The sequence below is a fragment of the Lissotriton vulgaris genome, chromosome 1_1, assembly GCF_964263255.1.
Source record: "Lissotriton vulgaris chromosome 1_1, aLisVul1.2, whole genome shotgun sequence".
Classification (NCBI taxonomy): domain Eukaryota; kingdom Metazoa; phylum Chordata; class Amphibia; order Caudata; family Salamandridae; genus Lissotriton; species Lissotriton vulgaris.
The window spans coordinates 755,563,091-755,580,405 of NC_141685.1; the positions used below are offsets into that span (position 1 = coordinate 755,563,091).

General features: G+C 44.0%; 1 protein-coding gene across 1 annotated transcript in view; it reads left to right on the forward strand.

The window, feature by feature from the left end:
* LOC147747769 (uncharacterized) overlaps positions 1-17,315 on the forward strand; it is an 802,967-nt gene that overhangs the window by 560,380 nt on the left and 225,272 nt on the right. Inside the window, exons 50-51 of the mRNA XM_086926120.1 lie at positions 3,242-3,467; positions 8,856-8,907. Of these exons, the coding sequence (XP_086782246.1) occupies positions 3,242-3,467; positions 8,856-8,907 (278 nt within the window). The remainder of the gene's footprint in view (positions 1-3,241; positions 3,468-8,855; positions 8,908-17,315) is intronic.

Sequence of the window (17,315 nt, forward strand, 5' to 3'; positions counted from 1 at the left end):
TTTATCGACAGTTTCCTGCCGATAAAAGCGGCGATAATGTAACGCCCTTTCTTGATAATATGCCCCTATCTTCCATATATAGGCAATACTCGGATATCCACACTTAAGCTAGTAGAACAATGATCAGATAAAGAATTTGAAAGGAGAAGGAAACAAAGCAGGACTTAAGAGAAAATAGAGAGCCACACCCTAACCTGTATTTCGAGCGTGTTCAAGTTCCTAGAAACTAGAACGTGCTTACTCCGAAAATCGGACTGAGTCCTTGGCTCATGGATTTCAAGGAAAAGTTACAGAAGGGACACTCTAAAGTTTGGTGGTAGCTTAAAAGAGGGTCCAGGGATCCCCAGCTAAAGTGTCCTGTATTAATATAACATTTAATCACCCATAGAACTACCACCTAATTTCAGAGAAACCAGTCGAATGGATGTAAACTCAGCCTGTGTTGGAGGTATTTCAGAAGGCATTATTTCCAAAGAGGAGCCTAACTATGTGGTCAGATGAATTTGTTCCATTTAGAGTTTCATCATCAAAGTAGACAGGTCGAAAATTCAAAATTTAACCAAAGGTAACACTAAAGAATAAAGCCACTGTTATAAATCAAGGGCTAGATGTATGACTATTTTTTGCGCTCGTAAACGGGAAATCAGCCCATTTGTGACCACAAAATAGGTCCGTCCTATTAAAAAACCCTATTTTGCGACTCGGTACCTATTACGACTTGCAAATTAGGGTTTGCGACTTGCTATTAGGAAGGGGGCATGAGACTCACACTTCAATGTCAGATTGTTTGGCGACCCCTTCCCCTTAGTGACTGGCATTGAAAATATATTTCAAGAGCAGGCAGTGGTCCACGGACCACTGCCTATTCTTAAAAAATGAAACAGTAGCATTTCATTTTTCTTTTTTAAATGCATCCTGTTTTCCTTTAAGGAAAAAGGGCTGCCTTAACCTCATCTGTGCTCATGACGAGCTCAGCTCATCATGAGGCACAGTGCAGCTGCACTCATGACGAGCTGAGCTCGTCACGGCCATTGGAACGTTGCACGCGGTGATAATTACCCCGCTGTGCTGAACGTTCCAAAAACGGGTGTGGTTGTGACGAGCTCTGCTCGTCATGAGTGCAGCTGCACTGTGCCTCATGAAGAGCTGAGCTCGTCACAAGCATAGCGGCGCCGCGTGTGGCGCCCCTCCCCCCGCACAGCGGGGGGAAACACCCCGCAGCGACGGGGTTATAAAAGAAAACACACTGCTTTATTTAAAAAGCAATCACAGACATGGCGGTCTGCTGACCTCAACAGGCCCCCATCCCTGGGAGTGCTCGCCATTCCTAATGGGGTCGCAAATTGCACCTGCCTCGTGAACATTAAGGAGGCAAGCAATTTGCAACCCCATTAGGATTTGCAAACCGTGCCTGAGACACTGTTGTACATTCCTATTTGCAAGTCACAAATTGCGAGTTGCAAAATGACGCAATTTGCGACTTGCAAATTGGAAGGGTAGTACATCAGGCACCAAATGTTTTGCTCTAGCATGAATCCATTATGAAATACTCTTTTCACAAAAAACACCTGTAAACTGTTCAGTCTCCAAGGCAAGTTGAGCCACTATTTTGATGCCCATATCAAAGAGGAGGAATGATGATATTTAAAAATCAAGATTTACAGAAATTCGTGAAAACTTATGTTCTAAACATCTTTGTAAAACCAAAGGTTCACACACCCATAATAGTTCAGTATTTTGGTATATTTGGTGTTTATTAATTTAAAGTATTTCTATAGTGCAGGCCTCCCCCCGCGTGGGTAGCTTTGAATATTTCATTAAAAGTATTTAATATTAGAGTAGCTAACATGGACTTGGCACAGTTTGCCCTCTCCTATACTTAGGCCCACGATTTGGTGCTGGACATGCTTTGCCTGAAGCACCTGGAGAAGTGAAAAGTCTGGGAGATGTAGCTCGGTTATGGATCTGCTCTGAGAGCTTGTGATATTTGGGTTCAGTCAGGATTCTTTCTGTAGGATGTGGCATGAGAAAACAATTGCCAGAATTCCATATGATATCAATATTGTGCCAGATATTGTCTACAAAAATATCCATCAATTGGCATTAATATTAGAAAATCTACACTCAGTGTATTGATATTTTTGTAAACAATAATTAGGATATGTCGTTTATGTCAGACTGTATTCTTTGTACAATAATCTGATGTACAAGCAATAGTGACTGATGCGAAAACAGACATATTACATAGTCACTGTCTGAATATTGTAATTGTAATTGCATTTATATAGTGCTTACTACCCCTGACGAGGCATCGAACCACTTTTCGTCGAGTAGCACGGTACTCTGGAATCCAAAAAGACTTTGTGGTGAATTACTATCATGAGTAGAAGCATAGAGCTACACATGCAAGGAGTAACTAAGGTGGGAGGAGTTACGAACTTCACCTACAAAGTCAAGTGATGTTGGGAATCTCTGCAGCATGATGTAGTGCCCAGTAATGATGGTGAATACAGCTCCAGATGCACGGCATTAGCAGCACATCAGGAGGCCAACCTTGAACCGGAGAAAAGGGAGTTCAACTGTTACCACACCTGGGAAACAGCTACCTCTAGGCAGAAGCACACCAATGGCTACTTGCTGTCAGTCCTGTCCCATATATCACAGCTGCCAATCAGCGGTAGTCCACATGCTGTCACTCATGTCACGAGCAGCAGTAGGAATGGTTTGGCAGACGTTTAAAAATGTGCAATAGCTGACCCATCTTTTTTTAAATTGCAAGCTTTGCTCTGCGCGAAGATTGGCGTTTGAAAAATGTATGCAAAGTTGGCAAGCAGCAGACCTTGCAAGTTCACAAATAAGCGAGGCATCTGGAATTTAGACAAAGAATTACATCATATATACAAGCAGGTCAGGCTGAAATTGGAGAGGGAGGAGATTGTTAGGAGGATAGATAAGAAGGAGGTCTTGAGACAATAGTGTAAGATCCAGTCCCAGGTGGTGGTCAGAATGAAAGAGGAAAATGCTTGGTTACATGTCTTCTCTATCACTAGATCTGACTATGATCTTGAGAGCAGATATTGTTGTGATCCTATAACATTCTGATTGGAGGTTATCCAGCCTATAGGGCTGAGCAGTTCTCAAAGAGATTGTCTAGTATTATTCACACTGCTGATGGTTAGAAGAAATCAGAAATAAGGCTGATATCACAATTAAGCATGTGTTGATCCCCCTTTCTTCACAGGATTCCTCCATTTGCAGAGCTGCCATTAATGCAGGAAAACTCACAAATGCCGGAGGCCCAGTGACAGTGGAGAAGAGCCCGGGACAAAATAGCTACCAGGAATCCACAAGGAATGGAATTACTACCCGGAGCTATGGAGCCTGGCCCAGATCCTTTATTTTCTCCTCAGAAATTGCTGTCATCCCTCCCCCAAATGGACCCACAAGCACTCCTAAATCTACCGCAGGTAACACTGGGATGTGTTTTCAAATTATAATCTGTTGCCTCTTCACATCTACAATATTTTGCCATAGTTTGGGGACTGAAACACGTTAATGCAGATCTGCTGCTGGGACTAGTCAGAAGGTGGGACAAATGTGTCGGAACAGATCTGCCTTTTGATTGTTGTAAGAAGTTGGGTAATTAGTTGAGAGGGGTTGAAGCCCCAGTGAAATAATAAACACAATCGGTGTCAGGGTGAACCACAAAAGTCACTAATTAAACCTGTGCTTATCTCTCTAGTAGCTTGGCACGTAAGAATGTGTAGAGTGCTTATGCAGCTCCAAAACTACAAAAATCCAATCAGTAGAAGGAGCGAGTTGAGAGTTTTAAAATGTTTAAGTGAACAATAGTGCCAAAAAGCACAAAAAAAGGCCACTCGTGGGTATTTGGTTGTGCTGGACTGGGTCAAAGTCACAAGTTGAGGCCAACTGTGATGGATTATGGGTCAGATACAGGGACCCGGTTTATTTTGGTGAAGAGTTTCCCTCCTCAAAGTACAAATCTGTATGAGGTGCCTCAGCGTTGACGGAGAAAACATGGAAATTGTTGTCAGCATAAGGAGCAGCCACTGAAGCTTTGCGTTTGCAGGAGATTCTGTTGGTCATTGTTTGCCATGAAAAACAGGTCGCCTTTGGAACTTCGCAATGGGGGAGACGAGGTGAATGCTGCTGTGAGAAACTCACTTGCAGTGGGGAAGAAGCCCAAACCTCTGAATTTTCCCCTGTAGCTTGACTTTGGGACTCAAGGAGGAGACACTGATGCCAGCCAAGGGTCTGGGACCTGCGATGCACCAATGGGGGCCAAGACTCACCATGAAAGAGGCCAGCAGCAGGGCTCAGTCAGATCCCGTTGGTGCTAGTCAGCCGGGCAGTTGTAGGTCCTTTAGAAGCTTGTTGAGTACCTGTAGCTCAAATAGGAGGTCAGACAACTGACCCTTGGAGTCGCTTTTGGAAATCTTGGTTTCAAGGAAAGCAGGTCCAGTCTTCCCTCTTCAGACATCAGGGCAGTTCTTCTTCCAAATCTTCCACAGGTTCGGGAGTGTTCTGATAAGAGGTTCGGAGGGTGGAACTTTTTTACCCAGTGCCAGCCTTTTGATGATGGCCAATCTCTGATCTGCTCTCAAAATAGTTCTGGCAAATTATTCCCTCTGGTGTTTGCTTTACTATATCTAGGTGGACAAATGCAGAGACAGGCCTGGTGTCAGGTTACTATGTCAGTGCTGCAGGTAGGGTTATTTGAAGTATAAAGTGGGTTGGGTATAGCTCCTCCCCAGGGATCCTGTTAGAGAAATCCACTCCTTCTGCACCCAGACTCCTTTTGTCCCCATGTCTGGAACGACTACACAACACACCACAGGAAAACAATTCACAGCCATATGACCATGGATACTGGCAGAAAGACACATTTGGTTTAGGTAGAAAAATGCCAACTTTCTAAAAGTGAAGTATTCAAAAACTTGGTAGATGGAATGCTTGAATTCATCTCAGCCACTGGCAGTTACTCGGGCTGCTTCCCAGTCCATCATTATTTTTCACACTACGTCACCTCAGTTTAGACCCAGCCCCATGCAAATCAGTCTTGACCTACTTTAATGGGAACAGTACAGCTACTCCCTGAACCACAACACAAACAACAAGTGATGTGTTTCACCCTTATTAGGGCTCATTAGTCTGGTATAGCTTGGTTCGAGTGGCACAGAGTACATGGGACCCACACCTGGGCATATCCGCCCCACTTAGAGAATCACATTGAAGTATACAAAGAAGGTGATGGATAGAATGCTTGAACTAATCTCACTCACTGGTAAATACTCATGCCACATTCCAGTCCATTGGTACTTTGAATACCATGCCATCTCAGTTTGGACCCAGCCATATGCAAATTAGTCTTCTTCCTGCTCATATGGGAACGGTCCGGTCCGAACTGCCAGGCTATGTCCTCCTTCTACCAAAAAAACAGAAAGCCAGGCTGGTTTTGCCCTGATAAGGCTCATCAGACATGTGTAGTTTGGTTCCAGAAGCACAATGTCCATGGGTCCCACTATTAAGTATACATGTTCCACTTAGGGCTTCACAAAAAAGTGATGGATGGAATGCTTAAACTAACCTTACCTCTGGTAAATACTCAGGCTACACTCCAGCCCATCAGTACTTTGCATACCATCCCACCTCAGTTTGGACCCAGCCCCTCTTCATCCAAAGGGAAAACATGCAGTTGTTATGTCCAATACACATCCTCCTTGAAATTCAAAAAAGCAATCTATGATGGTTTTGCCCTTATTAGGGGTTGTCAGCTGGGTATAGCTTGGTTGCAGTCGCACAGTGTGCTTGCTACCCACGGCTGGACATATTCGTCCCACTTAGGGCATCGCACTGAAACACACAAAAAAATGATGGATGGATTGCTTGAATTATTTTTAGTCACTCGTAATTACCAAGGATTGCACCCCAGTTCATTGTTATTTTACCCCCCACACCACCTCAGTTTGGCCCAGCCATATGCCAGTCAGTCTTGACCCTGCTCCCATGTGAACGGCCTAACCCAACCTGTCAGGCAGGTCCTCCCTAAATCGAGACACAAGCAACCCAGGACTGGTTTTGCCCTTATTAGGACTCCTCAACCAGGCATAGCTTGGTCTTGGTGGCACACTGAGAACGCCACCCACGTCTGAACAGACCCATCCGACTTCACGCATAATTCTGAAGCATACAAAAAAGTGTTTGTTGGCTTGCTTTCCGGTTCAAGTGGGTGCAACGGAAATGCTCAGACATGAGTCACATGCTCACTGTGCCACTAGAACCAAGCTATACCCGACTGATGATCACTTATCAGGGCGAAGCCAGTCTTGCGGTGCATGTGTTCCAGTTCAAGGTGGACCTGGCCTGGCAGTTTGGGCTGGGCTGTTCCTACTGATGTAGGGTCAAGACTGACTTGTATATGGCTGGGGCCAAGCTGAGGTGGCATGGTGGGTGAAAAACAATGGATTGGAGAGCAGATCCATGACATAGCCAGTGGCTGGGATTAATTCAAGCCTTCCATTCTTTAGTGTGTTGTTGTCACAGTTAACCGCCTTATGTAAATGTAAATGTATAGGCATTTATATAGCACACTACTTACCCGGAGGGTCCCAAGGCGCTCCGACCACTGCGAAACCCTTCCTGGCTTCCCTGAGAGATGGTCCCTTAATGGGTATCTCCAGGGTGAGACCAGGCATCCCAGGCGGTCTGGTGGGGCCGTTAGTGAAGATGAGGCAAGCTAATGCCCAGAGTTGCCGAGTGTGATCGCTGATCAGAGTGGGCACCGAGGCGAGAGAATTATCGAGTCCGCTGACCCTGGTCCAGAAACCTGCCGCGCCAGGAATCGAACCCTGGTCCCGGGCCGTCCTCTGCTCTCGGGTCTGCCGCCTCTAACCAGTGAGCCACACTACTTCGCCTTAGTACAATGGGAATACCATGACATGGCTCCAATGATCACTGTGCCACTGGAACCCAGCTCATGAACCATAATAAGGGCAAAATCAGACTTAGTTTGCTTTTGTTCAGGTTCTTGGCCAGCCATTCTGGTTGGACTGTTCCTATTGGAGCAGGGTCAAGACTGATTTGCACTTTGTTGGGTCCAAGCTAAGAGGATAAGGTGGTCAAAAAGTGATGGATTTGGAGGGGGCCTGAGCAATTGCCAGTGGACGAAATTAATTAAGCATTTTATCCATCACTTTTTTTATTGTTGCAGTTGATGCCATAATTGTGTTGGGTATGGCCAGACATGTGTCCTTTCCTTGCCGTTCCACTTTAACTAAGCTAATCCCAACTCATGAGTGAAACTGGTCTAGGGTTGCTTATGTTCTGGTTAAGGGAGGACCTGGCCTGATAGTTTGGAAAGGACTGTTCCTATTGGAGCATGGTAAATACTGATTTGCTTATAGCTGGGTCCAAACTGAGGTAGTAAAATGATCTGTAAAAAATGATGGATTAGGATACGGCTCGAGTACTTGCCAGTGGCTGTAATTAATTCACGTATTCCACCCATTACTGTGTTGTTATTACAGTTGATGCCTTACGTGCGATGGATATGTCCAGACGTGAGTCCCATGCTCACTGTGTCACTGGAACCAAGTTATACCTGACTGTTTAACTCGAACCAAGGAAAAACTGGACTTGGATTGCTTGTGTTTCGGTACAGGAAGGACCTGGGATAGAATTTCATGTTGGGCTCTTCCTAATGAAGCAGGGTCAAGACTGGTTTGCATATGCCTGAACCCAAATTGAGGTAGCATGATGGGCAAAAATGATGGATTGGGATGCAACCCAAGCAATTGCCAGGGGCTGAGAATATTTAAAGCTTTTTAAAAGTGCCATTTTCGTTATAGTAACTTAAAATATGACATTACCATTAATCAGCAATTTAAATTACAAATAAAATGAGTTGAAGACATTTTTTGCTGTCTGTTCCTAAACTGAAGTTATCACTTATTCAGTGCAATAAGTAACCCAGTGTTAATTTATGATAGTGATAGCCTTGCTACACAGAAAAACGATATTGGGAGTATTTCAGTATCAGGACATGTAAAACTCAAGTACACATGTCCTACTTTGTAAATGCAATGTTCCCTGCCCTTTAGGCCTTTAGGGCCTGCTTTACGGGTGACTTATATGGATTAAAATGATGGTTAAGCCCTGCAAAGGTTTGTTTAGCAACAGGCTAAAGTGTCAAGCCTGAGATATTTTGAAGTGCTACTTTAGTGGGTAACACAATGAGTGCTGCAGCCCACTGGTAGTGTTTAATATATAGGCCCTGGGTACATTTAGTACCATGTACTAGGGAAGTATAAGTAAACTACATGTACTAATTAGGTGTATTCTAATTTTAGCATGTTTACCGGGAACAATTCCTTTACGACTGGGTAATAGGGATGAAAGCACCCATAGTGCTAATGCCAACGAAAGTGAGTTCAACAAAAATAGGGGAGTGAAGGCAGAAAGGCTGGAGGAATACCACAGCAGGGATGTGAGGTCTTACACTTGTAATATAAATCAGAGCAACATAATTTAGGAGAAAGAAAAGAACTAATGAGAGAGTCAGAATGTGTTTAGTAAAACAATCTGGGGTTCTATATCAAGGCACTTTTAGCATGATGGAAATATTCCAAGCATACCTTTGTATTGCGTATGAAAAAAAATCACACAGGGAGTTTTAAATTCAGCTTTTCCTGGTCAAGTGTTGCTTGGGATTGAGCTATGCTTGTCTGTGAGCTGTTTTTGGTTTCACTTTGTTGATTTAAACTGCAGCTAAAGTTCCATGCATGAATGTTTCCATGACCTCCCTTCACAGAGAGACTGCTTCTCTTTTGTTATAGTTCCTGTTCAGTGTAACACCCAAGCGAGAGAACTAACTGACAGCACAACAGAGTGAGTACAATTACTATGCAGTGTCTATTGTTTATGTTGAACAATTATATTTCTTCTTAGTTTTCTTTATGTAAAAAGTGAGAGAACTTCAAAACTGACCATTTAGTCTACCTCGGGGCTCAGCTAGCATTGGATGGTCAGGCTAAAAGACAATTGGGTTTCATTACCATGTATCTTTTTTCATAATTGTTATAATGGGAAGGTACAATCCGAAAAACAATACGAAACACAATCTAGTTGCTAACCAGTCACTAGCATACGTAATCATAGGTTATGAAACCCATGGAATGACTTAGCGCCTTATTTAGAGTTTTGAAAGAAATGGAAAGTTAACCTTTCCATCTCACAGTTAAAGGGCATGGTTTCTGTAGCAGGGGTTGGAGAAGACATGTCCAGAAGGAAGGAATAGCAAAATAAAAAGGGTCCCGTGTCCGGGAAGGCGTGTACATGCAAAACTTGATAATAATTGAAATGCTAGTTAAAAGCATGTATATGTCACTCAAAGAGCAAAACATGAGAAAATAAAGTCTAAAGTTCCAATGATATACCCATACAGAAGTCTGAATGTCCCAAATATCACAATTTAAAGTCCAATGTAAACAAAAGTACAAAATGATCAACAAAATGGAAGTTTAATTCCTCAGTTTAGACATGGTTTCCTCCTGCTTGTCCTAGGTTGAGGGCCGGAGCTGATGAGCCTCCTCCAAGTCAGAGTCAAAGGTGATTTTCACCATGTCCTGAGGTGCAGGTCTGAGTCAGGATTGATACCTACTTATGATCTGGCCACAGTGGTTGAGATGAAGGGGCAGTGGTGGTGGATATAGAGGGACTGAATTTAGACAGTAGATAGGGAGGAGTGGGTTCAATGGGGGAATGTCATGGTGGTCACCTATATGTGTAAGCAGGTCCGTTCCTGGTGCTGGGCAGCCCAAGTAATCTTTAGATCTTTAAGTCCTTTGAGTGCGGTTGCAATATTTTTAACTATGTTCTCAAGGCCTGCAAGAAGGCATGCTACCCAGCACCTACCCTCTTCATTGCCTCCTTGAACTACTTGGTAGACTTGTGTATATGGGACAGGGGGGAGGAAACAAGTTAGGGCTTAGGGTTATCTAGAGCAAAGCACACTGTCAGCCTCTGGTGCCTCAGGCATCCACTGTTGGTGGGAGAAGTCTTGATAGGTGAGGGAGCTTCAGGCCATGATGTTGGTGGGGCCTGGTGGATGGTTGTGGAGATGACTTCAGACCCGAATGTTGGACGGGAGTGTTTTTGAGACCACAAGTTCTTCTCCCTTGCCATGAGGAACCCAATCATCAGACTTCTCCTGGTGCGTGGATTCAGGGTTTACTGCTTCATCTTCAGTACCTGTGGTCTTCACCAGGAATCTTTTTGAGTGTGACCTTGTCCTTCTCCAAGTAGGCACAGTCTTTCCATCAATGGAGTCACCTTCTTCCTAATTCTAACTGGTGGGGAGCCCTCTGCCCACTTTGCAGCAGGTGTCCTTTTTCTCATCCCACATTGGGTCCTGCTACTCCCTGCCTTGGCCCTGGCTGCCAGCTATAAAGGAATAGGGAGAGACAGGAAGACTCACAAGTGCATTGGTTCACTATTTCACACTAAATACTTTGAGATAGTCTCCTAATGGCAACATCTACACCCTCCTATCTAATGTAGCAATAGATTACTCATGTATATCATTGTCCAGAGTGGTCTTTTGGACCCCAGATTTTAGCAAAATATAATACATACCTAATACCTCTGTAGAAGAAAGGCATACATCACAAAAGGATAACTGGGTTGACAAATGGTTGTTATGAGATATGGGTGCTATGGCTGTGTCACCTTGTAGGAGAGAGCTTGATAGGATGGCAAAGCAGTTACACTTTCAGTAAAGTGGTAAGTCAACAATGTGCAGTTTACACAAAAAGGCAAAAGAGAATTGGCAACCCCTTCAAAGAGTGCAGGCAGAAGCTGACATTGGTAATACATTGCAGGGCTTATTTTCTCTTGGCTGAGTCAAATTCATATGTTTTACAATACTCTCTCCTAAGAAAAAAGGCTTTTCACTGCAGCAAAAAACAACACTCTACTAGTGAAGATCTTACTCAGAAGTGTACCATTGCAGGGTATAAAAAATGTACTGGTACAATGGAGCCAAGGAAAACGCTTGAACACTTTCTAATCTGTTCATGATATGACACATTATGTAAGAGATAGGTAAAGGAAGCCATAGTTATTAGCAGTATATGTAGGGCAGAGAAAAATATGTTTTCGTTTTAGGAGACTAAAACCCAAACATAACTGCAAGGGAAACTACTTTCCTACACAAGGCCAGAAAAATACAAAAGGAGTCTTATCGCATCACTCTCCACAAACTCTACAATCTCATACTCTGATAAGGTTTACCTTCCCCCAGTAGCTCAAAATTTCTTAGGCCATATTTATGATGTTTGTGGAGCAAGGTGACTGGCTGCGCTGTCACAGGGAAAGGGTTGGATTGTGCCATATTTATCCAATATGGCGCCTTCCTGCCCTTTTTCCATATGCTGATGCCATTTTGGCAGCCTAGCGCCAACGCAGAAACCATTGCACGGTGGTGCAAGTGTCCCTGTGTTTTAGGCAGGCTTATTTTTGTGTAGGAAGGGACACCTTCCTACAGAAAAACAATCCTGAGAGGCTTTCTACAGAATACATAGAAAGAGGAAGTAACAGGGAGTAACGAGGAGAAATAAAGATATTTCTCCCTGTTACGCCTCTCCTGGGGAGGCGTTTCTTTTTGGAGCATTCCCAGGTTTACAAGGTCTTATACATCTGGAAATTCTTCAAAAACCATGAGAGCTGTGTGGGAACACCCATGAAATGCATATAGAATCCTTTTTGCGCTGTGTTGTGCTACTCCAGAATTTTGGAGCCACTCAAAGCCACGCAAAGTGGCTTTGCATGGCTTCAAAAATTAGGTTTGTGTCTCTCTTGCACCACGTTGTGTGGTGCAAAAGCGATGCAAACCAGATCATAAATATGACGACTTGTGACCAAGTACGGATAGCAGGTCCAAATTCACAAAGCCCTTGTGCCTACACAATATCATACAAATGGAAACAAAGTGACACAAAGTTTTGCATGGGTATTTATTTTCTGTGTGAAAGGTTTTTCGCACTGGAAAGGTGCCCTTTTCGCTGTACAAACAGCACTTTACTATGCACCATTTTGCCTCCAGCTGGGTATTACTTTACATGGAAGGATCTGCACGAGCACCCATACTTTTTGACGGACAGCCCGATCTACAAAGATAGACAGGGTGAGCTTCGCAGGCAAACAGAAGGAGAAATGTTTTGATTTGTCCAAACATTCCACATATTGCAAGTGTGCTGCACAGCACACATACCAAGTTTAGAGTTTGTTCAGAATGTATATGAATAGGATTTTGTACTTTAAGGATACCTTGAAGGATACCTTATCAAGACAAAACCTTTGCTAGACAACGAACACACACCTCTGTGCCATCGAGCAAAGGTTGTTCATGGTGCTAGGCAGCCTTTATAGTGTGCCAGCACAGGGCATGTGTAGTTATTATCTCCAGTAGACAAGGTAACGTTTCAGAAGGTTTAATAAGTCATAGTTACTGGTAAGATGACCGCCATGCTGGAGCTCTACAAAGAAGCTCCGGGGATAGGGTTCACTCGATTGTGAATATCCCTGTCTATATCCCCAATCCACCCTTCTACACAACACCCCTGCATACAGAATTTTGTCAGCAACGCAACTGTCGTTCGACACCGCGCAAATAAGAGTTAACCTACCTGAAGATCTGCTGAGAGGACGATGCTCCCTGGGAATCACCTCTGACTCAAGAGAGAACCGGAGCTTCCTGAGTCTAGGCTGGAGCCGATGCCAAGTCCTGTCGCAGCTGCTGCAGGGTGAGTCTCTCGCTGCTCCTTCACTGTGCCCGAGCTCTCATGGTTACGGTGTAGAGCTCTGGGCAAAGTGAGGTGAACACCCCACCTCCCCCACCCGCCACAGCTGAGAACCTTGTAGTGGTGAAGGCTCGAGAGTCCGATCCTCCCCAGAGACATTCATTGCATCTTCAACCGCATTGTGGGACCGCACTGCAGTTGCGACACTGAGCCCTGGGCAAAGTGAGGAGAACAGAGGAGTGACTGTGGCTCGAGGCTGAGGACGTGGCGGCTGCCATTTCCTGGCAGCGTGGAGCGAACTGGTGAGGCGAACGGAGGGTCGGCAGTGAGGAAGCGGACGTCTGATGGCAGCAAGTGGTGGTGCAGAGGGCTTCCCTTGCCAGCTGATATACCCTTGCGGCCCGATAGCACTACTTTGTTTACCCTGGGGAGGAATTAAATGCAGCGGTGCCTGACTCCAACATGATGCCATGCCTTGTGGGAGCACTGGGTCCACTTACACATCAGCAGATCAGCACTAGAGGAGAAGTGTATCCCGCCCCATACACCACTGGAGCGCCTTGCAGTGAACAGCCCCAAAGGAGCATATGGACCCAGTCTGCAGTATCAGTGGTGACTTAATGATCCCGGGCGAGCCTAACTCCAACATGATGCCCATGCGGCTGCAGCTAGAAGAGGGACAGTCTTGACTCACTCCGACCGATGATCCACTTCCTTTACCATTAGGGAAGCTCCCGATTGCTCATAAACCCAATCCTAGCAACAGGCTTTTCTCCAACAACAATGGACATGAGCATCACTCTGCGCCTGACCCCAAAATGGCTGCCACTGATCCCATCTAGTTCAAGGAAAAGCCTTGTGACTGTGGGCCACTCATATGTATATGGACTCTTGATTTTTGATCATCTCCTGATCATCTCTCTAAATCCGGCAGAGCCCGAACCGCATGGCCAATTCCCGGTGGAGCTGCACCGACAGCTATAGGGGAGATTGGCCGTGGCACACCGCTTTGGCCGTCACCTACCCAGCCAGACTTCGGACATTTGTCTTGCTTTTTTCTCCACCGCTCTCTCCTTCCAATTGATCTCCCAGCTCCCCCTGTTCATTTTGAATCTTGAAACTCGTCCGGCAGAGCCCAAACTGCATGGCCGATTCCCGGTGGAGCTGCACCGACAGCTATAGGGGAGACTGGTCCTAGCACACCGCTTTGGCCGTCACCTACCCAGCCGCACTTCAGACAATTGTCTCGCCTTTCTCTTCGCCGCTGTTTCCTTCCAATGGACTCTCAGCTCCCCCTGTTCTTTTTGAATCCTGACACTCGTCTTACCAATAACTCCTGTATTGAATTTATAATTTTTCTGTAATCCAAGTGAATTTTCCTGTAACTGGTAACATGCTGTTGCCTTATGTAAAGTGCTCTGATACCTTCGAGTCTAGCTAGCACTGTATAAAACTCTCTAAATAAATAAATAAATAGTTACAAGCTGTTATGTTCCTTTGAAGGCGCCCCACCAGGGGCACCCTTCCTGCTGCTCATCCCATGCTCCAACTGTAACACTTCAACTCACAGGCACTCAAGAATTCCATCGTGCATCATCACACCAACATTCCACGCAGCACACAGCACATTCACACTGGCATAACAGCTAAGGAGATAATGACAGGATATTAACATGAAAAGGATACTACATATCCCACTTTCTCATATAAAAGAAGTATAAAACTGGTTACCCAAATGAAGTTATAACAAGAAGACCTATTAAAAGGAATTAAGCTATATGCAGATAAATATATGCATAGAAAAGGATAAAATAGGTAAATATGCAACAATAAGATAACACCCATCCTCCCCTTCTATTAATTAAAAAAATATAGAATACATTATATGGCATAAGAAATAAAATGTTAGCAGATTGACATAAACACACCTATGACTACCCCCAAACACACCCACTGACCAGACAGGCATGTGAGGAGGCATGATATAGCACGACACAAACTAACCGCTTGCCTTACACCCCGACACACAAATATCCTCTCCTTTTAAATGAAAAATAAAATAACAATACAAGGTGGGAAGAACTATAGACTAAGAATGTACAAATAAGTTAAATAGTCCAGAATCCAAGGATGCAAGGAAAATACAACATCACGAGGAGGACAGTACAAGCAAGAAAAAAGAAAAGATGAATAAAAATAGAAGAAGCATCACTCATCTTCCCCCTTTTTCATATTAAAATGTAAAACAATTATTGCATACCATTAGGAGCAACTAAACAGCAGACAATAAAAGTAGACAGAGAAAACTGTACCCCATCCAGGGATTCCTAATAGTAAGCAATAAAAATCTGTGCTGTGAAAATAGGACAAAAACCCATTTTGACACCCCATGTGTGAGGGTCAAAAACATGAAGACACGGGATTGAACTCATAAATATATCCCTGGTGTAAAGGTTAGTGACGTGAACCATGTAAATGGGACTGACACCAGTTGAGCCAACCCATATGTGAGGATCAAAACTAGCAGAAATGGGACTCAACTAGCAGAAATGGGACTGTAAGCCATAATGGCACGCCATGTTTAAGGATCTTAAAGTACTACATGTAAATGAGACCGACACCCATAACCTACCCCTGATGTTAGGGTGAGAAACTAATGTAAATGGGACTATAACTCATAAAGATTAATAACGTAAACATGTGTAAATGTGAATGACACCCATTTAGATAATCCCCATGTAGAGGTCATGTAATGTACTAAGTAGAAATGGGACTATTACCCATTCCCATCCCTCAAGTAAGGAAGTGTAAACGATAAAGAATGACAGCAGCAGGCCATTTTCAATCAGATTGATTCTGTGGTGCTTTCCCTCCCATGTGCAATGCCGCATGGTAACTTTGGGTTGAGTTGTAGTACAAAAAAAACAAAAGAACAATCTGCCCTTAGGCTATTACCACGCCGTTTTAAAATCAGTCTGTGCTTCATATGCGCATTTAACTTCTGTGATGTTTGTGTGTTAAGCTTCCTCCTTGAATGATACCAAACTGTTTTTTTTATAAGTGAAAAAGAATAGGGATGGAGCATGAACCTATTAAAGTGTTAGAGAAGTACATATATCCTCTAACTTTCAACGTTTTCGATTTACATGTTTGCACAACTTCTGGCATTTAAGTAACGTAAGTATTAAATGGCAATGTTAAGTTGATTGTGTGATTACTTAAAATGATTTCAAAATTATTATCAGTATAATCCTTTAAAATGAAATTTCCTATGCTGATGCATATTCATAACTTTGTAATTATGTAATTAATAGAAAATGTATTGAAGTGCGAATTATCATAGAAAACAAAACCCTCTTAATACAAAAAAATGCATGTTTGAATGTTAGTGCTTGATCATAATAAGGTGCTGGGAGCAATAGAAAAAGTGACAACGCCGTGTAAAGGAGCAGCACGAGGTCATGCCGAGCATAGATAGAATCTGGGAAACCACAGGAGAATGAGTTCAAAGTTGTATCCACCGAATTGGAAACCGTAACATTCTAACCAAAAGTCAGCACCCAAAGAAAAACGACGTATAAAGTCGTTATTTGTTGCGACCGTGCAGGCCACTGTATCGCCAACCAAATTCGTGCTGTATGTTGAGCACTTAAGGGCCCCTGCATCAAAATTCGGAAAAAACAAGTCCTTATTAGCGAGAAATAAAGAATCGCAAATAAGGATTCGTTTTTCGCGATGCATCAACAGATTCTGTATTTTTTACCGATTCTGTAAAAATCGCAAAAAAATACCAAAAGCACGATAGCAAGAGCTCAAAATAAAGATTAGAAAATGCCGAATTAGCAAAAACTGAATCAGTTTTAGCGATTTCAGTATTAGCGAAATCACAAAAAACGTGTCGCTTTGGAAGCAGGCTGATGACATCACAACCAGTAAGTCATCCAGCCCATGCTTCAATCAGTGCCCTGAGGAGGTCAGAGGAGGAGGCAGAGCACAGGAGCTTAGATGAGATACTCAACTCTCACAAACCAGCCACACCACAGCAACCGAGGATGGACAAGGATGTACCCCAAACCTCAGACACGCCCAGAAAGAGGAAGAGAAAGTTCTCTGACAAGTAACTAGAACTTCTGATAGAGGGGGTGAGCAGCAGGCATGACAGGCTTTTTGGAAAGCTCTCACTCAAGGTGTCTGAAGCTGAGAAGCGCAAGATCTGGCTGTGCATCAAGGAGAGGATAAATGCAGTAGGAGTCACGCACTGCAGCAGAGACAACCTGAAAAAAGAGGTGGTATGACCTCAGAAAATGGGCGAAGAAGTGAATTGCTGAAAGGGTGAGGGATGCAGCTGCTACAGGAGGGGGGACATCCAGAGTAACTCCCAACACAGCCCTGGAGGGCCTCGTCGAGGGGACCATGAGCCGAGGCAGTTGTGGGAGTAACCCAAATGGACACTTCGGCCGCAGTGACCATAGAACAAGGTAAGATGCATGTCTGTGC